At 43.7% G+C, this 26,646-nt stretch overlaps 1 protein-coding gene across 1 annotated transcript in view; it reads left to right on the forward strand.

The window, feature by feature from the left end:
• pitpnm2 (phosphatidylinositol transfer protein, membrane-associated 2) overlaps nucleotides 1-26,646 on the forward strand; it is a gene marked incomplete at both ends in the record, with an annotated part of 78,923 nt that overhangs the window by 12,467 nt on the left and 39,810 nt on the right. The window contains 9 exons of the mRNA XM_084324802.1: nucleotides 22-106; nucleotides 263-376; nucleotides 15,192-15,241; nucleotides 18,505-18,625; nucleotides 18,719-18,781; nucleotides 18,905-19,039; nucleotides 19,707-19,821; nucleotides 19,908-20,030; nucleotides 20,130-20,135. Coding sequence (XP_084180928.1) covers nucleotides 22-106; nucleotides 263-376; nucleotides 15,192-15,241; nucleotides 18,505-18,625; nucleotides 18,719-18,781; nucleotides 18,905-19,039; nucleotides 19,707-19,821; nucleotides 19,908-20,030; nucleotides 20,130-20,135 — 812 coding nt within the window. The remainder of the gene's footprint in view (nucleotides 1-21; nucleotides 107-262; nucleotides 377-15,191; nucleotides 15,242-18,504; nucleotides 18,626-18,718; nucleotides 18,782-18,904; nucleotides 19,040-19,706; nucleotides 19,822-19,907; nucleotides 20,031-20,129; nucleotides 20,136-26,646) is intronic.

Below are 26,646 nucleotides of genomic sequence, written 5' to 3' on the forward strand. Positions count from 1 at the left end.
CTTATGTGCCGTCTTGTCCAGGGAGGAGAAGGTGGCGAGGCACTCCCACGTCATGCACCAGGAGATCCGGAGCGTCCTTGGCCAGCTGCCCGGTCTGCTGTACTCTGTGAGGACGACAGTGGCTCAGAATCCCCCCCCCTGACCTCTGTTACCATCCAGGAGGAGCAAGATGACATCACTGACTCCCCTCCCCTGCTTCCAGCACCTTGACCTCTGTTACCATCAGGACATGATGACATCACTGACTCCTCCCACTCTGTAGCTTCCTCTGCCTCCACCACCAATGAGACGGCTGCGAGCTGACTTCCCAGAGCTGATCAGGGCTACGTTGGCGGTGACTGGTATTCCAGTGCCCCTGCTCTGCCCGAGCCTGACGGTATGGTGGGTGACTCTCATCAGAAAGCACTGCCCCCTCACAGCAAGAAGGTCCTGGGTTCGATTCCCGCTTGGGGGGCCAGGTGGCCAGGTACCCAGGTGGGGTATCTCCCCCGGGACTTTCTGTGTGGAGTTAGCATGTTCTCCCCCGCGCAAGAAATGGTTTCCCCTTGGAAAAACATGCACAACAGATGGCTAACACTGTCGCGACCCTGACGAAGACGGACAGGAGCACTTGGATTGGTCCCCGGGGAGCGGCCCCACGCCACAACCCGTGTCTGCTCCCGGCTGCCCCTGGGGGGGGAAGGACGACGGGATGAGTCAAGCGCAGAGAGGAAATGTATCGCCCATCTCGCATCTCGCAATGTGTGCTACAAATAAAGACTTCTTCAAGTCCAGTTTCAGCGATGGAAGCCATCAATGTCGATAGATTTTGAACACAGTGCTGCTCACCGTCAGAACATTACACAGCATCATGGCACCATTGTTGGACAGAACTTGCTATTCGAGAGCCCTTACTATGTGTTATCAGACCATTTACATTTACTTTCACATTTAGTCATTTAGCTGATGCTTTTATCCAAAGCGACTTACAAGTTCTGTACGACAAGTCATCAGGAAGGGCACAACTCTATCAGCTGAGTAACAATGTTCATCAAAGTGTTGAGTGCTACAGTGTAGGTTAGTTTATTAGGACAAGTGCATGACAGTACGGTTAGTTAGGGTTAGAGTATAAAAAAAATTATAATAATTAAATTATATTATTATTTCAGATAATGGTTGAAGAAGTGCGTCTTAAGTCGACGGCGGAAGATTGGACGTGATTCGGCTGTCCTAACTGGGGTGGGTAGTTCATTCCACCATTGTGGGGCAAGGACTGAGAATAGGCGACTTCTCTTTGATGACCCTCCCGGAGCTTGGATAGGAGTATAGGTCTGAGGCGGCCAGAAGATGCAGAGCGTAGGGGTCTTGAGGGTGTGTAGTTAGAGACCATTGACCGGAGGTAGGCGGGAGCTGTTCCTTGTCGGGCTGAGATACAGGTGCTGTTCGCAAAGAGCGCCATCGCCTTCGTCCCTCCAGAAAGGAAAATGAAGGTTGTACAGTATACTCCCATTATTTCATGGTTCCCAAGAAACCCGGGATGGACGAGACGGATCCTGAGCTTCAATCAATCGGCAGATTGCATTGTGGGAACTCAGAATGTCATGAAGCTGCTGCATTCTGTCAGGCCGTGAGATTGGATCTATATACTTGAAAGTTACTTTCAAGTTGAAGGTTACTTTCATGTGCCTATTTCCACCCCACAGGAGGTTTCTCCACCTCGCCCTTCCAGGGGGGCGGCTTACGAGTACCAGAGAATATATATCTTTCTCCCATCCCCCAATTTAGTCATTATGCCAATTCCCTTCCTGGTGGTTGCCCGTATTGCCCCCACCGTCGGTCTGGGGAAGGTGTAGACTTATCACATGCCTTCTTATTTTTTTATTTAACCTTTATTTACCCAGGCAAGCAATTAAGAACAAATTCTCATCTCTACATGTAGAGATGCCAGCCGCATCTTTTCACCTCACGGCGTGAGGAGTTTCACTCGGAGAACGTAACGCATGCGAGGAGGTTTGCGCTATTTACCCCAGATCCCCTCCTCTCCCAGGGATTACTTTCTACCTGGAAGACATGCTGGTTTCTGTGTCACGACTCAGAGGGAGGAGCGAGACGACACACCAGACGGCTGAGTCAACTCTGCTGGGCTTTGTAATCACGGGTAAAGAGCTGACCTCCCTCGAGGTCATCGGAACCATTCAGAGCGCTCAAGCTCCTTCCACTACCACTGTGTATGCCGTGGGCCGCCTTCCAGAAACGATTGCTTATCTCTCCTGTTGCTACCGCAGAGGCTGTTCAGCGACTCAGTGCATGTGTGTGTGTGTGTGTGTTCCTGTGGGTCGCCCATCGCATGTGTGTGTTAAATCTGCATGACAAATAAAGACTTCTTCTTCTTCTTCTTCTTCTTCCTTCTCCTTCTCCTTCTTCTTCTTCTTCTTCTTCTTCTTCTTCTTCTTCTTCTTCTTCTTCTTCTTCTTCTTCTTCTTCTTCTTCTTCTTCTTCTTCTTCTTCTTCTTCTTCTTCTTCTTCTTCTTCTTCTTCTTCTTCTTCTTCTTCTTCTTCTTCTTCTTCTGTCCTTCTCTACTGTGAAGGTCTATGCCCCATTGCCCCAGCCAACCTCTGCTTGTCACGAGGGCTTAGAGGACAAGCCATTATTCAGCCACCCTCTTTTAAAGAGCTTCCTTTAAGGGAGCACGTCAATAAAGCCCATTACGTGTCCCGTATTGCCGCAATGGGATTTAGTGTCACGTCAGTCTAAAACCAGGAACCTTTCTAAGCACTGGGCCAGACCTTCATTCAATAGCATTCTATCAAGACCACTCTACTTTTGGCTCTTACATCTGCCAACAAGCATGTCATCGAGACACACTTAGTTGTCGGACATTTCTAATAGTTCTCGAAGTTGTGCCCGCCGTCGGTTCTCCAGCTGGCCAGCCACGGTTGTGGAGCCTGATGGCTGCCGGCAGGAAGGACTGGCCGGGGCGGTTCGTGGAGTGTCAAGGGGGTATGAGTCTGTGGCTGTTTACTCTCTCTACTCTCTTTTCTTTTTAAGAGATATGGGAAGCTGCTGGGGTGGGAGGGACACACAGCTACATCTCCTTGGCAACAGCAAGCACTGGGGATTATGGGAAATATGTCTTATGAGAATTTCTTTTCAGACAGGTATTTTTCCAGACAGGATGAAGGTAGCAAAAGTGATCCCACTTTACAAAATGGGAGATAAGCACAGCTTCACTAACTATAGACCAGTGTCATTGCTCTCACAGTTCTCGAAAGTGCTTGAAAAACTGTTTTCGCATAAGTTAGATGGTTTTGTGGAAAAGAACAAACTGCTGAGCGAAAGCCAGTATGGCTTTAGGCAAAACAGATCAACAGCGACTGCCTTAATGAATATTATTGAAGAAATAACAACAGCAACAGATAAAAGGAAATTAACAATAGGGGTGTTTATTGATTTAAAAAAGGCATTTGATACCTTAGATCATAATATTCTAATTTCTAAATTACGCACATATGGTGTGAGAGGAGTGGTTCTAGAATGGTTGAGTAGTTATCTCCACAATAGGCAACAATATGTGCAGTTGGCAGATGTCAAATCTGAGCTCATGAAAATTGAATGTGGGGTACCGCAAGGTTCGGTTTTGGGGCCCAAACTCTTTCTTTTATATATTAATGATATTTGTGATGTTTCAAAACTATTACAGTTTGTCTTGTTTGCTCATGATACCAATTTTTTTTGCTCTGGAAATAATTTAAAGGAACTAGCAGAATATATTGTGTATGAAATGACAAAGCTAAAGAAATGGTTTGATGTAAATAAGCTATCACTGAATCTGAAAAAAACTAAATTTATGATTTTTGGCAATCGAAAACTAGATGAAAATATAGTACTGACAATAGATGGAGTTGATATAGAGAGAGTTAATGAATTTCGTTTTCTTGGTGTGATTATGGATGATAAATTAACATGGAAATCGCACATAGCACACGTTAAAAAAAAGATGTCCAAGAGTATTTTTGTTATGAATAAAGTAAAGGATGTGTTAGAGTATGAGGCAATGAGAACAGTCTACTGTTCACTCATCTCACCTTATATCAGTTATTGTATTGAAGTATGGGGGAATACTTATGGGACCAATATAAAACCATTATATATACTACAGAAGAGGGCTGTACGAATCACACATAAAGTGAGTTATCGAGAACACACAAATACATTATTTATTAAATCTAGAATAATTAAACTTGAAGACATGGTTAAGTTTCAAACAATGTTAATTATGTTTAGGGCAAGAAATAATACACTGCCAGAAAAACTACAAAATCTTTTTCATTTAGAAAGTGAGTTTAGTAGGAGAAAATACAATTTTAAACATCAGTTTGCACGTACCACACTTAAACAGATGTCCTTCAGTTATTGGTGTAAAGTTGTGGAATTCTCTCCATAGCGAGCTTAAGGGATGTAAAAGTGTTTTATCAATTCAAAAAAATATATAAAAAAGAAATATTTAGTCAGTATGAAAATCAAATGTGATCTGAATAGTGAGATATTTTCTTTTCTTTTTTTCTCTCTTTTATTCTTATTCTTTATTATTATTATTTAATTTTTTCTTTGTTTAACTGTGGATTGTGAGTTTCTGTATAATGGTATAAATTATTATTTGTATAAATTAGGTTGTACACCGACCATTAAGAAAATCCTTTTTTTTTTTTTTTTTAGGAATAAGGGGCAGGTATTTATAAGATTTATTCTTCTTCCTGCTCCTTTTGTCCATGGAATGTTATTTATGATTGTGTAATGAAGAAACTCTGAGTGTATGATTCCATGTGGCAAATAAAACTCTGAATCTGAATCTGAATCTGAATCTGGAGTGTCAGGGGGGTATGAGTCTGTGGCTGTTTACTCTCTCTACTCTCTTTTCTTTTTACGAGATATGGGAAGCTGCTGGGGTGGGAGGGACACACAGCTACATCTCCTTGGCAACAGCAAGCACTGGGGATTATGGGAAATATGTCTTATGAGAATTAGGCTACCGATTGTTTCAGCAATGGTCTCATGTAGGGATGTCCGATGATATTGGCATTAAAATGTAATATCGGAAATTATCTGTATCTGTTTTCAATTTTCTTTTTCATTTATTTAACCTTTGTTTACCCAGGCAAGCAAGTAAGAACAAATTCTTATTGTATGCATAATGTTGTGTTTTTTGGGGGGGGGGGGGGGGGGGCGCATATATTGGTATCGGTTGATATTGGTATCGGAAATTAAGAGTTGGGCTATATCGGATATCGGTAAAAAAGCCAATATCGAACATCCCTAGTCTCATGGTGTTTACTGTAATTATATCAAGGTATCACAACTAATCTCACAATGATGTATGTTGTGATATATCATTGTTGAAGATTCTCCTTGTAGTGGCTTTAAAGCATTTCCTTTTCAGAGCCAGAATCTTAATACTATTATTTTAAATTCTGTAATAATGATTTGGCCAAGAGGAAACTAAAGTGGATGTAAATATTTAAATAAAGGTGTATCTATTTCAATTTCAACCCTGATCCTAATGGTTTCCATATATGAAACGTACCAATATATCAACATTATGTAATGTAGGCTAATGGTGTTCAACCTAATGTAATGTTATTGCTTTCATACCGTGATGTGGGGCCCCTGTGTCGACGCGTGGAAGTGTGATTGACGTCGATGGCAACCTAATGCGTGTGGGCCATCACTGAGGGGCAGAGTGGATAAGTGTGAGTGAATGAATGAATGAATGAATGAATGAATGACTGAATGACTGAATGAAGGACGGAGTGACATTGGCAGTCCTAGAGGTACCTTGCATATAAAAACAAAAACAAGACACACTCAATGTATCAAATGGGTTTAATTTTCTTTGCAACGTGATGAGACATAGGCTAGTATCCTAACGATAAAGCAGGTTTATTCAGCTGACATTAGCAAGCTGAACGAGTAGGAGCAAAACTACACCTAACTAACTAACCATCTTATCTAGTAGCTACACAATGATAAATTAAGCGGCTGACATTAAATAAGCTTGCTAGCTGCCACACCCCTGGCATCCAAACATGAGATTCATAATCATAGCCTCTTTCTTTGAGCAAAAGTATAAACATGTTATCTTAGCACTAATCGTGGTTAGCATAGATTCAGATTCAGATTCCTTTATTAAGCCATTTGTGTAAAACACATTGGTAATTGTTGCGGCATTACAGTGTATGCATTTTTCCATAATTTCTTTTCACGGTAACAACAACACAGACACAGGACAAAAACAGTGCAGTGGAGGATTAATAATTTAAATACATATATATATATATATAGCCAACTTGAGATAAGATAAGATATTCCTTTATTTATCCCCTTGGGGAAACTCGGGTGTCATAGCAGCATGGGGGAGGGGGGAGGGGAGGTACAGGTATGGGCAGGGTAATAGTAGAAAGACGTAAATATAGGCAATAAAATGAGATCTGAATATAAAAATATGAGGAAAAATAAACAGTGCAAACAAAGGTGCAGATGAGGGTCTGTAGTATGCCCTATTATATGTAAGGGATAATGTATAGCTACGAGGTCATTGTCGCAAAATAATTGACCGACGTGGAGTTTAAAATACCAGAGCCGTCTCGGCGAGGTGTTTTAAACGTCAGTGAAGGTCAATTATTTTGTGATGATGACCGAGTATAGCTATACATTATCCCGCTTATTACATGGCTAACTTAACAATATACCTAATTCATTTGACAAATCGCAGTTGTTCTGTGGCTCTGTCAGCCCAAATAAAGTGATTATTATTATCGCGGGCAGCCCGGCAGGTGTGTCTGATTGGCTGCACTGAAACAGTGTGTGTCAGTGGGGCTTGATTACTCCAGCTGCGAAAAACAATAATCACCGGTGGTTATCGAAAAATAATTCACCGCTGTCGGGGGCTATTGACCAATCACAAGCAAGCATTTCGGCCAATGTGAAAACGCCATGTAATAAGTTACAATAAATATAGGCAATAAATCATTTTAATCTGAATGTATCCTATGACTAAAAGTAAACATTATACACAAGGTGCAGTATACACAAGGTGCCCTAACTGGCATGACATACGTCATCTGTGCAGGTTTTTGATGGTTAAGAATCGGCTCAGCTTTCATGAATCCATCTGCATGCCATGCTGATGATTCTCGGCATTGTATGGTTTGTGAAAAGCCTTTGTACGAGACAACAGGTGTAGCCAGATGATTGACTAGCAAACATTCACTGACATTAGCAATGCTAATCGCGGTATTCTAATGTTTATCCACTTGTGTTATCAAAGGGGATGTGACTAAGCTCTTGTGTGTTTAGACAAAACACGATTGGCAGACACGTTTTTTTTCTTCCATCCAAGTTAATCTTAACAGAGACGTCACGAATCGAAGTGATAAAGATGATAATTTAATATGAAATGACATTTTCATTTAATTTCAACCCGTAAGACACTGAGGTTACCCTCATTTACAGTGACGAAGAGCTTACAAAACAAGACGTAGTTTATCAGCAATTTCATACATATACATAGGCACAACAAATAAGAATAAACAATAAAGAAAAATAATCAGCTAAGACGGTTACAAGTCGACACACAGTGGTCGGAGATCATACTTTTTTTTTTTTTTTTTGGTCTTTTTCCCCCTCCATTTTCCTCCGATTTTTCTCCCATCCCAATGTTAGTCGTATGCCAATTCCCAGTCCCTTCCTGGTCGCTGCGCTTTACCCCCCACAGTCAGATCATTTGGGAGAGTGGAGGCTACCACGTGCTTCCTCCGACACACGTCCAGCCAATCACCGCTTCTTTTCACCTGGCAGCGCGGATTCTCATTGAGAGGGCGTAGCGTGTGGGAGGACCACACTATCCCCCTCACGTCCAATCCGCGCTTAGCAGGCGCCCCGACCGAACTGTAGGAGTCGCTGTTTACAACGACCCGGACCCACCCCGCCAGCTTCTCCCACCCTCTAATACAGCCAATTGTATCAGTGCAGACGGCCAGCCAAGCTGGTGACAACCCCGGAGCTGTGAGCTGGATTCGAACAGGCGAACCAAGCTCACAGCTCCGGGGCTGGTGACGAACGCAATCTCCGCTCGACCACCTAACCGCCTGGAGATCATACTTTTAAACGCAGCAAGAGAAGGAAGAACCTTCCGCTTCAGAGTCAGTCGGAGGGCGTTCCTAGGTGTTGGAAGCATCAAAGGAAAAAGCAGTTTCAGAGCAAACTCACTGAACATTATATGCAACATTATATAGCATGAAAGTATCATAGCAGAAGGAATAAAGCTGAATCTTTGGTGCGGGCCCCATCGCTGACAAGGGAGCACATGATCAGACCCTGATTTATGGTAGGAGGTTCTGGAGCGATGGTACCCTGCCAGGTTGATGGTAGGGAGGCTCTGGAGTGATGGTATCCTGGCAGGTTGATGGTAGGGAGGTTCTCGAGCGATGGTATCCTGCCAGGTTGATGGTAGGGAGGTCCACCCCTTTCATACGACCAGACCAACCCTGGTGGGCCTTTGGGCAGTGCATGGTCTCAATTTGAGAGCTCCAGAAGAACTCTAGGTACAGAGGGAAGTATCTAGGCAACTCTTGGTATTCTCTGGGTATGCCAGTTTCCTTCCACGCCATAAAGACATGCATGGAACTGTACCCAGCAGGTTAATAAACACAGGGGCCCACAGGGGCCCCACAGGCCTGTGTTTTGTCTCCCATCCTGTATACATCGTACACCAATGAGTGTCGAGCTTCAGTCTCCACTCACGCCTTCTTTATGTGGTTCTAACATCGAGAGAGTCACAGAGTATAAATATCTCGGCTTGTGGCTCGATGAGACATTTTAATTTAAGTTCCATGTGGATATTCTTGCTTCCAATCTGCAACAGAAAATTGTCTTCCGGCACAGAAATATTATATATCCTGCTTTTTTATCCACTTTTTCTCCTCTTTTTCTATTTTTCCCTCATCCCAATTTCGCTGTGCCAATTCTCCCCTCCCCTGTCTTGAACATTGCTTGCATGTGCCCCCCACTGGCCGGTTGTAGGGAGGATAGAAGCCTTGCATCACATGTCCCCTCCGATACATGTGGAGGCAGCCTGTCACATCTTTTCACCTGCCAGCGCGGACTCTCATTTGGCGAGGTGTAACGTGTGGGAGGCTCACACTAGGCAGTCGCCCCAACCGACCTGTAGGAGTCGCTGTCCACAACGTCCAGACTACCACCCATCGACTTCCACCCGCTAACTCTGCCAATTGAGTTAGTATGACGGCCGGCCCAAGCCGGAGGCAACGCCGACGGCCGGATTCGAACCCGGTGTCTCTTGCGTTGGTGACGAGCGCAATGTCCGCTGCGCCACCCAGCCGCCCTAGAAAGAGGATTGTTGAAGCTGTTCTCTTATACATTTTGGGCTATGGTGATGTGATTGATAGACATGCTGCAGATTCAACTCTTAAACCGCTGGACTCTGTCTATCATTCTGCCCTCAGATTTATTACTGATGACAGATATGATATCCATCACTATGTCCTTTATGAAAAGGTTAGATGGCCTTCTCTGCTTGAAAGGCGTAACTATCATTGGTATTTGTTTATTTTTAAAGCCCTTATTGGTAAACTCCCCTCTTACATCACAACACTGTTGGAATGGAATCTGGGAACCTATTCTACACCTTCAAATGACTGGTTGGTTCTCAGGGTTCCTCCAGTTTGCTCTGAACTGCTTTTTCCTTTGATGCCTGGAATGACCTCCGACTGACTCTGAAGCTGAAGGTTCTTCCTTCTCTCGCTGCGTTTAAGAGTATGATCTCCGACCACTGTGTGCCGACTTGTAACTGTCTTAGCCGGTTATTTACTGTGTATTGTGTTTATTTATAAATGTATAAAATTGGTGATAAACTGTGTCTTTATTTTGTAATTTCCATCGTTGCTGTAAATGAGGGTAAACCTCAGTGTCTTATGAGTTTAAATAAAGGTTTGAAAATTAAATGAAGTACTGTACATGCTGACAATACTGCCTCCTTAAATCTGAACTCATCCCTGTGTGGAACTCCCATCAAATGGTGTTCTGACAATTTTCTTTAAGTTAATGTAACAAAAAAAGGAAGAAATGGTCTAGACGAAGCAGAGAAGAAGTCACACTCACCAAGGTCATCAACGAACCCATGTTAGTTAGAGTTAATAGGCACAAGTACCGAGGGATAGAGATCGATGGCCGGCGGCGGAAGTTCGGTAAACTCTACTACGAAGGTCAACAAACAAAGCGAATGTTCTTCTGGAGGAAATTGAATAGTTTTAATGTGGATCGTGTTGTTTCGCAACTGTTCTCTAAAGCTGTCCTGCAGAGGATCTGTCCTCTGGCCTGGTCTGCATGTGTTTGGTGGCGTGAGCAGGATGGAGGATCTAACAGTAGTTTGTCTAGGGCTATGTTTATTTGTTTAGTTTATTGTTATTTGCACTTACAAACATACATTCTGGAATAAAATAAGTAAAAGAAGAACAGTTCAAATGAGCAGGAAAGGTCAAAAAGCCCAAGGGCTTATAAGCGACCTCCCCTCTTAAACCTATAGATAACTACACAGAAAATCCCCCCCCCCCCCCCCCCCCACACACACAGATTATGCACAAACACACATGCGCATATCCCTCTCTCATACACACAGATACATACAATACAGCCTTATACAACAATTATAATGGTGGGGGGGGGGGGGAAAGACTGCTCACAAATACACATGGATACTACAGACTACAGGATCTGTAGTTTTTTTTTAAGCTTGCTTTTAAATGTATTTAAAGTGGAACATGTTTCTGTTAGATTGTGTATATCATTTCACATCACTGCACCTTGATAAACAAATGAGAATTTAGCAACAGAGGTCTTACAGAAAGGAATGCGTAAGTCTTTATTTCTTGTTGTGAGATGTGCATGATAATGAGAATTAAACTCAAAATAACTTTGAAAGAAATTAGGCAAAGATAAAGGAAGATGTGCAATGGTGATCCTTGTGCAATGGTGATCCTTGTGCAATGTGATCCTTGTGCAATGGTGATCCTTGTGCAATGGTGATCCTTGTGCAATGTGATCCTTGTGCAATGTGATCCTTGTGCTATGGTGATCCTTGTGCAATGTGATCCTTGTGCAATGTGATCCTTGCGCAATGTGATCCTTGTGCAATGTGATCCTTGTGCAATGTGATCCTTGTGCAATAATCTGTATGGTACAATATATTTCTGCGTGTTTTTATACTATGTTGGTGGACTGTATGTTGTATATTTGTATTTGTTTCTGTTCCTGTGACTTTTTGTCTGTTTACTGTACTTTTACACTTTGACCACTTGCATTTCCCTACTTTTTACCTTACCTTACCCTACCCTACCTTACCTTACTTTACTTTACCCTACCTTATCTTATCTTATCTTATCTTATCTTATCTTATCTTATCTTATCTTATCTTATCTTATCTTATCTTATCTTATCTTATCTTATCTTATGCTAGGTATATACTGTATGTTGCAGCTGGTCCCTGTGTGTCGCCCACGGCACCTAACTAATCCTAACTGGTTAAATGCAGAGGAAACATTTCGGGTATATATGTAAAATGTGCTTGATATTCTATTATATTCTTTGGAAAAGTCTGGCGAATAAGTTGACTGGCAACAGCGTGACGTTGTCCATGTGAGACGTCAGTTTCTCAGCAGAAGACGCACTAGAGTTTGTGATCCCAGCCAGACATACTGTTTTATCCCGAGGCTGTTTGTGAAAGAGTTGTTGGGACTGGGAGTGAATATTATTGTAACCTACCTGAACTCTATCACAGAGTAGCTTTCATCTTTCTCACATCCGAGATCGTAATAGAAAGGCTGAGCTTTTACAGCTTAATCCAACAGTCTTGATATGAACCAAACCAATGAGTAAAGCCAGGGTAAAACCAGTATAAACAAGGGTAAACCAGAGTAAACCAGGGCAAAACCAGGATAAAACTAGTATAAACGAGGGTAAATCACGGTAAACCACGGTAAAACCAGGGTAAAACCCATGTCGGGGTAAAATAAATCGATACCTCGTTTCCTCAGCACAGATCCAAAATGAGTGGTTTTAATTAGGGATGCTCGATATTGGCTTTTTTACCGATACCGATATACCGATATTGTCCAACTCTTAATTTCCGATACTGATATCAACCGATATCAACCAATACCGATATATGCAGGGTTTCCCCCCCCCCCCCCAAACTGAATAATTTCAGGTAATTAACATTACATATCTCTTGTTGTGTAATTAACACAACATTATGCATACTTTGACAATAAATAAAATAATAATTTGTTCTTACTTGCTTGCCTGGGTAAATAAAGGTTAAATAAATAAAAAAAAAAAAAATATTTTTATTTTTTACCGATACCGATATTTTCCGATATCAAATTTGTATGCCAATATCGGTAGGCCGATAATATCGGACATCCCTAGTTTTAATAGCAGTGTGAGAGCTATAGTATATATAAATAGTATACTATATTTTTTTTTTTTACTGTATGTATATCTATCTGTCTGTACCTGCACATAATCCTTTTTACATACAGTATCTGTTGATACTATATCTATATCTCCCTTACCTACTCTTACTAGTTATACGCTGCTGGTCGGTACAACTTACTGTACTACCATAATGTCTTTATACCTGCATCACTGTACATATTGATACTACAACTCTGTACTATACATCTGATTAACACTATTACTCAGTAGTACTCATTTATATACTTTATATAATCAGTCTAATCACCTGTAATGGTATATTACTATTGCACTTTACTGTTTGCACTCTGTTGGATGTCAAACTTCTCTTTGTTGTGTACTGTACTTGTGCTGCGTGATGACAATAAATTTGAATCTAATCTAATCTAATCTCTAGCTGCCAGCGAGGCAGCGAGGGAGAGAAGGAGCAGATTAATGGTGTGAACGGTGCACGTCTGACGATGAACAGAGGTCCCCTCCTCCTGAGAGAGAGTGATTTATTACCATCGTTTAATGTAACGGAGGAGAGGGGAGCAATTCGAGACGAGTCAAAACTAACCCCACCCCTCCCCACTGCACCGCACCCCACCCCAGCCCAGCCCACACCCCTCCCTCCACCTCCGCCGAGCCCATCAGCACCCTATTCTTAGCCCCCACCCCTTGTGTGCTAAAAATAGCCCCACTTTCTCTCATCATCCAGTCCTCACGTCAGCAACACGCTCGCTCTCATTCGCTCTCGGCGTTCCCCCCCCTCCTCCTCCCCTCCTCCCCCTCCCCCCTCTCCCCCGCCTCCTTCCTTTGTGCTGTGACGTCCTCACCGTCAGATGATCACATCAGTGCCGGGTTTCCACATTTTGGTATCCAGGCCAAGAAAAGTAGAAAAGCCTCTTACAGGTTCAGCAGTTCTCATGGGTGGAAACCTATTGGTGTCTATCTATTTGTCAAATGTCTGTCTATTTTTAGAAATTGTTATTGTATTGCATGTACGGCATGTACAATAATGCTGTATATATATCGTATATATATATTTATTCTTACCATATTTATATCTATATATATATACGTCTGTACATACCTGCATATAATAATTTTTAGTTTTTTACATATCTGTAGCTACTATATCTATATCTGTACATCCCTTACCTACTCTTACTAGTTACGCTGCTGGCCAGTATGACTTACTACCATAGTGTCTTTTAGGGCTGTCCCAGACTAAGGATTTGGATAGTCGACTATGATTGGCCGAAATTAGCCGATAGTCGACTATCAGTCGAATATAAAAAAAAAAAAAAATACAAAAAAAAAAAAAAGTATAATATATATATATATATATATATATATTTTTTTTTATCATTCCATTTGGGCTGTGGGGGGTGCTTAATGTCTGAAGGAGTCGATTGAAGGCTTCTTGTCCTCTGCAAAAGCATGCAATTGGTCATGCCACTGATGGATACATCTTGATATTTGTCTAGTCTAGTGTGTTCATTAGATGGGTGAAATCCTCTTTCAGTGCCTCTGTGCCTGTTTTCTTAGGCAGTTAGCCTTTGGTATGCGTGCCATTAGCGTTAGCCCCGCTTCTAGGCCTCTTTTCTTTTGGAAAGAATGATGAACAATTTTTTTTATTTTTTATTTTTTTTGTATTCGACTAAGAGGTCGACTACGGCTCCTTTCGATCGATTAGTCGACTATTCGACTAATAGGGGTCAGCCCTAGTGTCTTTATACTTGTATGACTGTACATATTAATACCACAACTCTGTACATACATCTGATTAGCACTATTACCCAGTAGTACTCGTTTATATATATATTTTATATCTAATTACCTTGGATCAAGTTTGGATGCCAAACGTATTTTCGTTGTACTGTATACTTGTGCTGTATGATGACAATACATTAGAATCTAATCTAATCTATTTGACCTGATTCCATTCTATTCTACCAAGTCATCCACTGTGTCCATGTCTTCTCCTTCAGCTGAATAAAGGAAGGAAGCGTTTGGTTTCACATGGTTTCATAATGAAAAGCAGAACATGTCCTCTGGTCACTTTCTTCATGTTTGGTGTCAATAGGATTTGAAACCTCTGACAACCTCCTCTTTGTTCCCAAGGCTGCGTTCACACTGCAGGCGAAATCAGATGTTCTTTGCTCATAGTGTATTTGTGAACAACACAAATCACATGGAATCTGATCTTTTGCTATTCTGTTTTGGACCACTTTCAAAATATGATATACTATTATATATTATTATATATACTATTATATACATATTATGTGGTTCCTAAATCAGATACCGGTCATATTTTTTGCAATGTAACCTCAGTCTGAACAGTCATGTGACTTTTACATCACTCTAGATTGACATTTATCACATTTATTTTTACGTCCATCTTCCTTATTGTTCATTTGTGCATGAGGGTCAGTTCAGGAGCGTGACCAGTTCGCACTGGAATCTGACATTGACAACATTATTTAAGATAATGTGAACAACCAAACAAAACAAATCAGATCTGAGCAAATAAATGAGAATTGAGCTTGCGGTGTGAATGCAGCCTCAGTTCTCAGCGTTCAGGTCACTGTTTATAATAATTAATAACCTTATCGTTAGCAGCTGACGCTAGCTGCTCAGAATGTGTCTCACCGCCTGTGCTCCTCTCTTGCAGGAGGAAGAGGGGAAGCAAGCCACCATGTCTCTGGAGATGGCTGACTTCAGGTCAGTGACAACAAGCCGTCTCACTGCTTATGAAACAGACTTAGTTCACGGTCCCTGAAGATGACTGACTTCAGGTCAGCGACAACAAGGTGTCTCACTGCTTATGACACAGACTCAGTTCACAGTCTCTGGAGATGACTGACTTCAGGTCAGCGACAACAAGGTGTCTCACTGCTTATGACACAGACTCAGTTCACAGTCTCTGGAGATGACTGACTTCAGGTCAGCGACAACAAGGTGTCTCACTGCTTATGACACAGACTCGGTTCACAGTCTCTGGAGATGACTGACTTCAGGTCAGCGACAACAAGGTGTCTCACTGCTTATGACACAGACTCAGTTCACAGTCTCTGGAGATGACTGACTTCAGGTCAGCGACAACAAGGTGTCTCACTGCTTATGACACAGACTCAGTTCACAGTCTCTGGAGATGACTGACTTCAGGTCAGCAACAACAAGCCGTCTCACTCCTTATGACACAGACTCAGTTCACTATAGTAAGAGGATACTGAGGGCTGGGCAATAGATATTTTATATTTAGATTAGATTCTAATGTATTGTTGTCATCATGCAGCACAAGTACAGTACAACGGAAATAGGTTTGGCATCCAACCAGAGTGCAAATGTAACAGTACAGTGCAATAGTAATATACAATGTATAGGTGATTAAACTGGGTATAAAATATATAAATTGGTACTACTGAGTAATAGTGCTAATCAGATGTATGTACAGAGTTGTAGTATTAATATGTACAGTGATACAGGTATAAAGACTATGGTAGTAATTCATACTGACCAGCAGCGTAACTAGTAAGAGTAGGTAAGGGATATATACAGATATAGATATAGTATCTACAGATATGTTAAAGGATTATATGCAAGTATGTACAGATGCAGATAGATATAATATGTGCAAGTATGTACAAACAGATTTACTGTTTGTTGTCTGTCTGTGTTATTGTAACAGGATAATCATGGGACTTTTCTTGATAAATTAATTAATTGAATGATAAATGATAATGATAAAAACTTGATCAAATTAATGATCAAATAAATATTAAGTCAGATCTCACAAATGTTTTTTCCCCCTGAAATATCTCAAAACGTTAATTTTTATACTGTAATAATACTGTAATAGCTACTAGATACTGCAATAGCCTACTTCCCGTTACCCTGTGGTCCAAAATGCTGAACATCGACTGGATCATTTAACTTTATCTTCATTATCTAAGCAGACATCGTGACATAAACCGCTATCAAAAGATATCCTTCTGAATATCGTGATACCCTTCCACAACCCCCCCCCCTCCACCCCCCCTCCACATCGCCCAGCCACGAGTCCTCACTGCAATGAAGAAGATGAATGAGATTTGACAGCTGACAAGCATTGAGTTCCAGAATGAAAGTGGTGCATGGATAATAGATGAAGTAGGGTACACAGAGGGAAGCTGGTGGTCTTGAACTGTAGTCTTTGTAACGTAGTGGATGGAAGTCAGGCTGGGTGTCGGATTACGTCTCTCAATTTGGCTGTGTTGTCAGCAGCAGAGAGACATACTGTATGTAGGGAGAGCCATGTATGTTTTCTATTACCGTTGTATGATTATGTCAGTTTATTTTCTTTCAATTTTTTTCAATTTTTCTATTGTTATACAGGCCATTCTCGGGCCTTGTTCCACATTGGTGCAATGAATTTCCCACCACAGTCAGGACAAAACATGCACAATTTTCCGCCCCAACACACCTCTTCAATCAATCTGAATATTATTTTTAAATAAGATACTAACACAACAATATTTTTCCTCATCTCTAAGGCCTCCCATATATGAAATGGATTCTTGTATAAATATATAAATTTAAATATAAATATTTGACTGCAAAAAATTGTTAAATTGATAGATATTGTTATACACATAAAAACGAAAATAAGAGCTCAAATAAAGGAATACAAGTTTCAGGTTTTGTTTTATTTGTCACATATAAGGTACATGTACATTACAGTGAAATGCTTGGTTCTGTATGAGCCTCCTGAGATTGTGCTTCATACTGTAAGAAAAGTAAAAAGAATAAAGACTAAACGCTATACAAAAAATACAATAAAAAAACGAAAGTACAAAAATGCAAACATGAGGTAGAGAGGTAGTGCAAATCATTTAGTAATAAATAGATAAAATATGGTTGCACATTGCACTACTTTTATTGTATTTTATACCTATTCTTATGTCTGCACTTTATGCATTGTTTTTATTCTGTCAACTGTATACACATTTTTATGCTATTTGCTGTGGGGCACTTTGTGCTGCGGTCCATGTGTGAAAGGTGCTATATAGATAGTTATTATTATTATATTGTAAAAAAAAAAAAGTATGCATTGAAATGTCTGTAAGTCTCGACAACATTGAAAATGAGGGTGACCTCAATTGTCCTTTTCGAGAATAAATAAAGGTTTGAATGAATGGTGTGTTAAAAAGTGTCTTCATACTGTATCTTTAACAGGATGTTAAACAACGTCCTGTTGCGTTCAGAAACTTTCAGAAACGTGTCAAACCACCGAGTTTTAACATCCTGTCCTCCTCTGTCTCATCCTCCTCAGTCTCACCCTCCTCAGTCTCACCCCCTCACGCACGAAACCCACCAGGCGCGGGACGCGGGTGTGAGGCGGGCGGGCGATCAGAGCTTCACTTTCGCTCCCATGTTAACCGGCGTCGCTGTCTCGCGGGCGGGAAGCGAATTTAATCGCTTTGGTTGGATTCAGAGGCGTGCGCCATGTGCATTTTCACTCAATATCTGCATTATTACCACACATATAGATGTTGTTCAACCAGCTAATGTGTCTGTATCTTTCCCAATACAAATAAACCATACTATAATTTTGCAGGAGTACAGTCACACCGATTTTATCATTCTAAAATGTATTCTAACATTCTAATTAATTAGATACTAACTGGTGGTTATACATGCAAAATGGACAATAGAACCCTGGAACTGGAAATCTTAAAGTAATCTTCAAACAGGGACTGACTTCGCATATAGACTAGGCATTTACAGCTGTTCCAATGTAGATGTGTCTTCTTCCTCCGTGCACTTTCGCCCCCCCGCTCTGAAGTCGGACTCGGTGTGGGCGGCCACGTGCGCTGTTCTCGCACGAAACCCGCAAGCGCTTGCGCCCGCGCCTGGTGGGATTCGTGCGTCAGTCTCATCCTCTCAGTCCCTCAGTTTCATCCTCTCAGTCTCATCCTCTCAGTCTCATCCTCTCATCCTCTCAGTCTCATCCTCTCAGTCTCATCCTCTCAGTCTCATCCTCTCATCCTCTCAGTCTCATCCTCTCAGTCTCATCCTCTCATCCCCTCAGTTTCATCCTCTCAGTCTCATCCTCTCATCCTCTCAGTCTCATCCCCTCAGTCTCATCCTCTCAGTCTCATCCCCTCAGTTTCATCCTCTCAGTCTCATCCTCTCAGTCTCATCCTCTCATCCTCTCAGTCTCATCCTCTCAGTCTCATCCTCTCAGTCTCATCCTCTCATCCTCTCAGTCTCATCCTCTCAGTCTCATCCTCTCATCCCCTCAGTTTCATCCTCTCAGTCTCATCCTCTCATCCTCTCAGTCTCATCCCCTCAGTCTCATCCTCTCAGTCTCATCCCCTCAGTCTCATCCTCTCACCCTCTCAGTCTCATCCTCTCAGTCTCATCCTCTCAGTCTCTCAGTCTCATCCTCTCAGTCTCATCCTCTCATCCTCTCAGTCTCATCCTCTCATCCTCTCAGTCTCATCCCTTCAGTCTCAGCCTCTCAGTCTCATCCTCTCAGTATCATCCTCACAGTCTCATCCTTTCAGTCTCATCCTCTCAGTATCATCCTTTCAGTATCATCCTCCTCAGTCTCATCCCCTCAGTCTCACCCTCTCAGTCTCATCACCTCAGTCTCATCCTCTCAGTCTCATCACCTCAGTCTCATCCTCTCAGTCTCATCCTCTCAGTCTCTCAGTCTCATCCTCTCAGTCTCATCCTCTCAGTCTCATCCTCTCATCCTCTCAGTCTCATCCCCTCAGTCTCATCCTCCTCTCAGTCTCATCTCCTCAGTCTCATCCCCTCAGTCTCATCCTCTCAGTCTCATCCTCTTAGCCTCATCCTCTCAGTCTCATCCTCTCAGTCTCATCCTCTCAGTCTCACTCTCTCAGTCTCATCCTCTCAGTCTCATCCTCTCAGTCTCATCCTCTCAGTCTCACTCTCTCAGTCTCATCCTCTCAGTCTCATCCTCCTCAGTCTCATCCTCTCAGTCTCATCCTCTCAGTCTCACTCTCTCAGTCTCATCCTCTCAGTCTCACTCTCTCAGTCTCATCCTCTCAGTCTCATCCTCCTCAGTCTCATCCTCTCAGTCTCATCCTCTCAGTCTCACTCTCTCAGTCTCATCCTCTCAGTCTCACTCTCTCAGTCTCATCCTCTCAGTCTCACTCTCTCAGTCTCATCCTCTCAGTCTCATCCTCCTCAGTCTCATCCTCTCAGTCTCATCCTCTTCACTCTCATCCTCTCACTCTCATCCTCTCAGTCTCATCCTCCTCAGTCTCATCCTCCTCAGTCTCATCCTCTCAGTATCATCCTCTCAGTCTCATCACCTCAGTCTCATCGTCTCAGTCTCATCCTCTTCACTCTCATCCTCTCACTCTCATCCTCTCAGTCTCATCCTCCTCAGTCTCATCCTCTCAGTCTCATCTCTTCACTCTCATCCTCTCAGTCTCTCAGTCTCATCACCTCAGTCTCATCCTCTCAGTCTCTCAGTCTCATCCTCTCAGTCTCTCAGGCTCATCCTCCTCAGTCTCATCCTCTCAGTCTCATCCTCTCACTCTCATCCTCTCACTCTCATCCTCTCACTCTCATCCTCTCACTCTCATCCCCTCAGTGCTGTGTATGTATTAAAACTGGACTTGAAGAGGTCTTTATTCGTAGCACACATTGTGATGGGCGACACACACAGGAACACACACATGCATTGTTTTTTGTGGGGTCGCCGATACAATTTCTTCTCTGCTCTTGACCCATCCCGTCATCCTCCCCCCGTCATCCACCCGGGAGCAGACATGGGTTGCGGCGTCGGGGCCGCGCCTGGGGACAAATCCAAGAGCTCCTGTCCGTCTTCGTCAGGGACGCGACAGCGTTAGCGATCTGTTCTGCATGTTTTTCCATTGGGTTTATCTCTTTTTCTGGGGGGGAAACGCTTGCGAGCACGGGGGGAGAACATGCAAACTCCACACAGAAAGGCCCGGGAGATACCCCACCTGGGTAAACCTGGCATTGCGGAAACCTGGTCCCCAAGCGGGAATCGAACCCAGGACCTTCTTGCTGTGAGGCAACAGTGTTAACCACTACACCACCGTGCCGCGTACGATGTACGTACGATGACTGGTTGTACTCGATACATACTGTATACTATATACTATATACTGTATATATGATATAGAGGGGTGATTATTCGGCGAGTTAAACCTGCTTAGCATACTCAGTTCGGCTCGCTGTCAATCTCTAAACCAACGCATGACGTCGGCGTTACCGCACACTTCGTCGAGTGCTTAAATAGTCCGATTTGACAGCATGTAAAATCAGACCAAGAGCCGCTCTGACAGCCTGACTGATGTCGTTACCGTTAGTAAGACGACCACTGGGCTTTGGCAGGACCTCAGGCTCGGAGAGACCCAGCGTTGTGTGATTATTTTCGACTGATTGCATTTTTGCCGTATGATTCACCGTATCAGAGGGCATAATGATGATCTTTGCGTCGTTTTTCCACTGGAAAACATTATTGAAATGATCACGGTGTGTGATTTCTTTTGGCAGGGAGCCGGTTCTTAATAATAAGTCCGTGGAACATGATTTGTTGTAGGTCAGGCCACATCTCTGCGGCACGCGCGACAATACTACATTTTTAATACAGTATTTCGACACACATTTCACCTTTATCTTAATATCACAGCCTCTCGTGATTTGAATACGGCACTGACTAGGCCATTTTGTGATTTAGTTCCGCTCTAATGGGAGGAGGAGGAGGAGGAGGAGGAGGAGGAGGAGGGGTTAGGAGAGGCTCTGGCGAGGTTCATTTCTGTCTCGATAAGACTCCGTATTGATTGACGGGTAAAATACTAGCAGACGCTGACATTGTGGAGCTGGCGGTGGCAGCGGGGCCGTGATGTTTAATGCAATGCAGCGACGGGACGCCGGCTGATTCTGTTAGCTGTGCTCTGCTGATCTGCAGATTGTCTGTGTGTGTGTGTGTGTGTGTGTGTGTGTGTGTCTGTGCGTGTGTGTGTGTGTGTGTCTGTGCGTGTGTGTGTGCGTGTGCGTGTGTGTGTGTGTGAGGACCGATCAACAAGCCATTTAATTCTCAGGATGTGTCTGTCCGCTCCTGCAGCTCATAGATAAAAATAAAAAGATGGAGGGGTGAGGGGCGAGGGGGGGGGGGGGGGGTGTTATAAAGTAAGCACTTTTGGCTGTTGCACGAATCACAACGCTCGTCCTAAATCACGGCCTCGCTCTCCTCGGGTGTGCCGGCACAGCGGTACATTTAAAAAAACGCATTAGACAAGTTTGTCCTCTTATGATTATCGGAGATTATGTCATCTCGGTTTCCGGTCTGTCCGCGGCGATTCTCACAAACTACCTGGACCGTTTTGCACATAGGCTGACGGCAGCCCGAGGACCTGAATTCTTGAATTCTTTTCAAAACGGTCCACGATAAATATTTTATTTTAATTCTTTTTTTTAAATAGATGTTCAGTATAAAGTAATATATATATATATATATATATATATTTTTTTATCTTTTCCCCCCTCCTTTTTCCTCCGATTTTCTCCCATCCCAATGTTAATCGTTATGCCAATTCCCAATCCCCTTCCTGGTCACTGCGTACCTACCCCCTACAGTCGGTCTGGGAGAGTGGAGGCGTGCTACACGTGCTTCCTCCGACACACGTCTAGCCAATCAACCGCTTCTTTTCACCTGGCAGCGCGGACTCTCACTGAGAGCGTGTAACGTGTGGAAGGATCACACTACCGCCCTTAGATCCTATCCGCGCTTAGCAGGCGCCCCGACCGAACTGTAGGAGTCACTGTTTACAACGACCCGGACCCACCCCGCCAGCTTCTCCCACCCTCTAATACTGCCAATTGTATTAGTGTGAACGGCCAGCCAAGCTGGTGACAACGCCGGAGCTGTGAGCTGGATTCGAACAGGCGAATCCAGCGTCTCCGGGGTTGGTGACGAACGCAATCTCCGCTACGCCACCTGACCGCCTAGTATAAAGTTAGTTTTAAACGCAAAAGAGGGCGATACTACTGTAGCCTCCGGTAATCAGCTCCTGTTTACAACATGGAAATGCAAATAGTGAACCTATTGTCGTTGACATACCTATGCAATCCAAAGGAAATTCCCCAGCAAATCGCTTAGTTACATCAATATTGTGCCGTCACTCGGACGAACAGTATCAACCAGGAAATGATCCTGTGAAACCTAGTTCTATGCATGAAACTTGTATTAGAAGTTGATAGAAGTCAGATTCCCCAGCGAATCTCTCAGCTACAACAACATTGTGTAGCTATTAGCTAAGCAGGGTTGTGATTATAGGTGAAACTCTGAGTTATAACAACATTGTGTAGCTAAGCAGGGTTGTGATTATAGGTGAATCTCTTAGTTACAACAACATTGTGTAGCTAAGCAGGGTTGTGATTATAGGTGAATCTCTTAGTTATAACAACATTGTGTTACTAAGCAGGGTTGTGATTATAGGTGAATCTCTTAGTTATAACAACATTGTGTAGCTAAGCAGGGTTGTACTTATAGGTGAATATCTTAGTTACGACAACATTGTGTAGCTAAGCAGGGTTGTACTTATAGGTGAATATCTTAGTTACAAAATTGTGTATCTAAGCAGGGTTGTGATTATACCGACGGTATGGCTGCTTGCATCGTTGTGGAGACCCACGGTATGGCGTTTTCCGAGAAGCAGGTTTAACTCACCAAATAATCACCTGCTCTATATCATATTATATAGAGTACAACCGGTCATCATAAATACATATACAGCACTGTGGGGCCGAGTGGGGCAGGACAGGATGTTAAAACTCCGTGTAAATATGATTCACAGCGTGGCCTCCGTGGTTTGACGCGTTTCTGAAAACGCAACAGGATGTTTTCAAGAGTGACTTGATTCAACCAAAGATACAGTATGAAGGTAAAACGGAGAGCAATGTTTGTTGTTATAGCGCCACCATCTGGCTAAATGGCACCACATTTGATTGACTGCACTCCCCGGGTCCCCAGCAATACGTCTGACGAGTGTGCGGTCGATCAGATGAATCGATCTTGAGATATGCAATGGACAGTCATGCACTATAGCGCCGCCATCTGGACATAATGGCACCATGTTTTACACTCTACTCCCCTGGGACCTCAGGAAATACTTCCTCCGAGCGTGAACTTGATCGGATGAACGGTTCTCGAGATATGTGAAGGATGCACTATAGCGCCACCATCTGGCCAAATGTAACCAAATTCGACACTGCACTCAGTTGGTTCCTCAGTAATAGACCCGCCGAGTGTGAAGTCGATCGGATGACCGGTTCTCGAGATATATACGTGTTTATAGCGCCACCATCTGAGGAAATGGCACCAAATTTGAGACTGGACTCCCCTGGGTCCTCAGCAATACACTCACTCAGCGAGAAGCCAATCGGATGAACGGTTCTTGAGATACGCGGGAGGACAGACACGCACTATAGCGCCACCTCCTGGCCAAACGGCACCATATTCGACACTGGACTCCCGTGGGTCCTCGGCAGTACACCCGCCGAGCGCGAAGCCGAGCGAATGAGCGGTTCTCGGGTTACGCGAAGGACAGACGCGCGCTATAGCACCACGATGTAGCCAAATGATTCACCAAACCAGCACCGTTTTGAAATAAACCAATTGAATTGGAGTTTTATTTCCTCGAAAGCCGGAAGAGCACGTACATAGTTCTCTACTCAGAATGTACCCGTAGGCCGTCTGTAGGTCGGCAAAGGAGATATATTTTTAACCTCAAACCCACTGAGACATGTTGGCTGGATGTAATTAAAGAGGCGTTTATCAGGTGTGGAGATGTGACTCATGGAGCTCTGTCCTCCCCGCGCGGGGCTCAGTGCACGTCAGGTCAGAGAGTCCACGGAGGAGGAGTGTTACTCTGGATACTCTCTCTCTCTCTCTCTCTCTCTCGTTCTCTCTCTCTCTCTCTCGCTCTCCCCATGAGCGAGGGGTATATTAGCATTTTACCGTTTTTTACACCGAGCCGTGACCTACGAGACTGTTCCCTTAAAAGGAAGAACTTTCATAATATATTTGGAGTCGTGCAATGTGGGGGAAATGATATTTTGCCGTGTGAATCAGTGTGAGCGAGTGATATATTAGCGTTATATATCTGTTGTTGCACCGAGCTGTGATCCATGGTCTCTCGCTGAGAGACGTTCCCTTAAAAGGAAGAAGTTTCATACGCTGTATTTGCATCGAGTTGAAATGTGGGTATTTCAGTGTAATAATAATATGTATGAATTAAGTACTCAATTGAGTGCAAACTAAGTACTTTAATTATCACTGCGGTGGCGATACAATGTTACTGGAATATAGTGAGCCTATTTGCACACATACACACAGATGATTGTGTTCATCAGAAGATTATCCTTTATCGATTTGGGGTCAGCCCTATGTTCCCACAGCCCTATGTTCCCACAGCCCTATGTTCCCTCAGCCCTATGTTCCCACAGCCCTATGTTCCCACAGCCCTATGTTCCCACACAGCCCTATGTTCCCACAGCCCTATGTTCCCACAGCCCTATGTTCCCTCAGCCCTATGTTCCATCAGCCCTATGTTCCCACAGCCCTATGTTCCCACAGCCCTATGTTCCTACAGCCCTATGTTCCTACATCCCTATGTTCCCACAGCCCTATGTTCCCACAGCCCTATGTTCCTACAGCCCAATGTTCCTACAGCCCTATGTTCCTACATCCCTATGTTCCTACATCCCTATGTTCCTACAGCCCTATGTTCCTACATCCCTATGTTCCCACAGCCCTATGTTCCCACAGCCCTATGTTCCTACAGCCCTATGTTCCTACATCCCTATGTTCCTACATCCCTATGTTCCTACAGCCCTATGTTCCTACAGCCCTATGTTCCTACAGCCCTATGTTCCTACAGCCCTATGTTCCTACAGCCCAATGTTCCTACAGCCCTATGTTCCTACATCCCTATGTTCCTACATCCCTATGTTCCTACAGCCCTGTGTTCCTACATCCCTATGTTCCTACAGCCCTATGTTCCTACAGCCCTATGTTCCTACAGCCCTATGTTCCCTCAGCCCTATGTTCCTACAGCCCTATGTTCCTACAGCCCTATGTTCCTACAGCCTTATGTTCCTACAGCCCTAAGTTCCCTCAGCCCTATGTTCCCACAGCCCTATGTTCCCACAGCCCTATGTTCTCACAGCCCTATGTTCCTACAGCCCTATGTGGCCCTTTGTTCCTACAGCCCTATGTTCCTACAGCCCTATGTTCCCACAGCCCTATGTTCACACAGCCCTAGTTCCTACAGCCCTATGTTCCCACAGCCCTATGTTCCCACAGCCCTATGTTCACACAGCCCTATGTTCCTACAGCCCTATGTTCACACAGCCCTATGTTTCCACAGCACAATAGTCTGTAGGAACATAGGGCTGTAGGAACACAGGCACGCTCCCATGGATTTGGTAGTCAAAAGGAAGGTACCCATGGTGACAACCGGATCACCGGCTCGTTCAGATTCCGTGGGCGGGTTAGGGAAACACGGTGACCACGAGTCACGACACCTCGAGTCACATGATCAGGTGACCTGCCCCCAGGGCGGCCCGCCCGGCGAGAGGGACGCGTGTTCCTGATTAGCATGGTGTCACTCCAGGCGTCCCCCCGCGGTTCAAAGCACATATGTCTGTTGTACATTTGCAAAGGTTGACATTTGGACGAGTGGAACGCCTTCTGTGTGTGTGTGTGTGTGTGTGTGTGCGTGTGTGTGTGTGTGTGTGTGTGTGCGTGCGTGTGTGCGTGCGTGCGGCCGTGCGCCTATTTCTGTTGCGCGCTCCGACCTGCTCGTCAATTAGAGCGCATGTTAAACTGAAAGGTCTGAATATCTGACTGCATTCACAATGTTATGTCCCCGTCTGTATGTAATAATGTGTCTCTCTCTGGACATGAATAAGTCTTTCTTGTGTGTGTGTGTGTGTCTGCGTGTGCGCGTGCACGTGCGTGAATGTGCGAGCGAGCTTAATTTAGTTTAGATCATTAGATCAAAGTATTTTTTACGAGAGAGAGAAGGAGAGACTGTATGAAAAAGACAGCTGGCACAAGAATGGGAAATGACAGA

The sequence above is a fragment of the Notolepis coatsorum genome, assembly GCF_963971535.1.
Source record: "Notolepis coatsorum genome assembly, chromosome: 11".
Lineage (NCBI taxonomy): Eukaryota > Metazoa > Chordata > Actinopteri > Aulopiformes > Paralepididae > Notolepis > Notolepis coatsorum.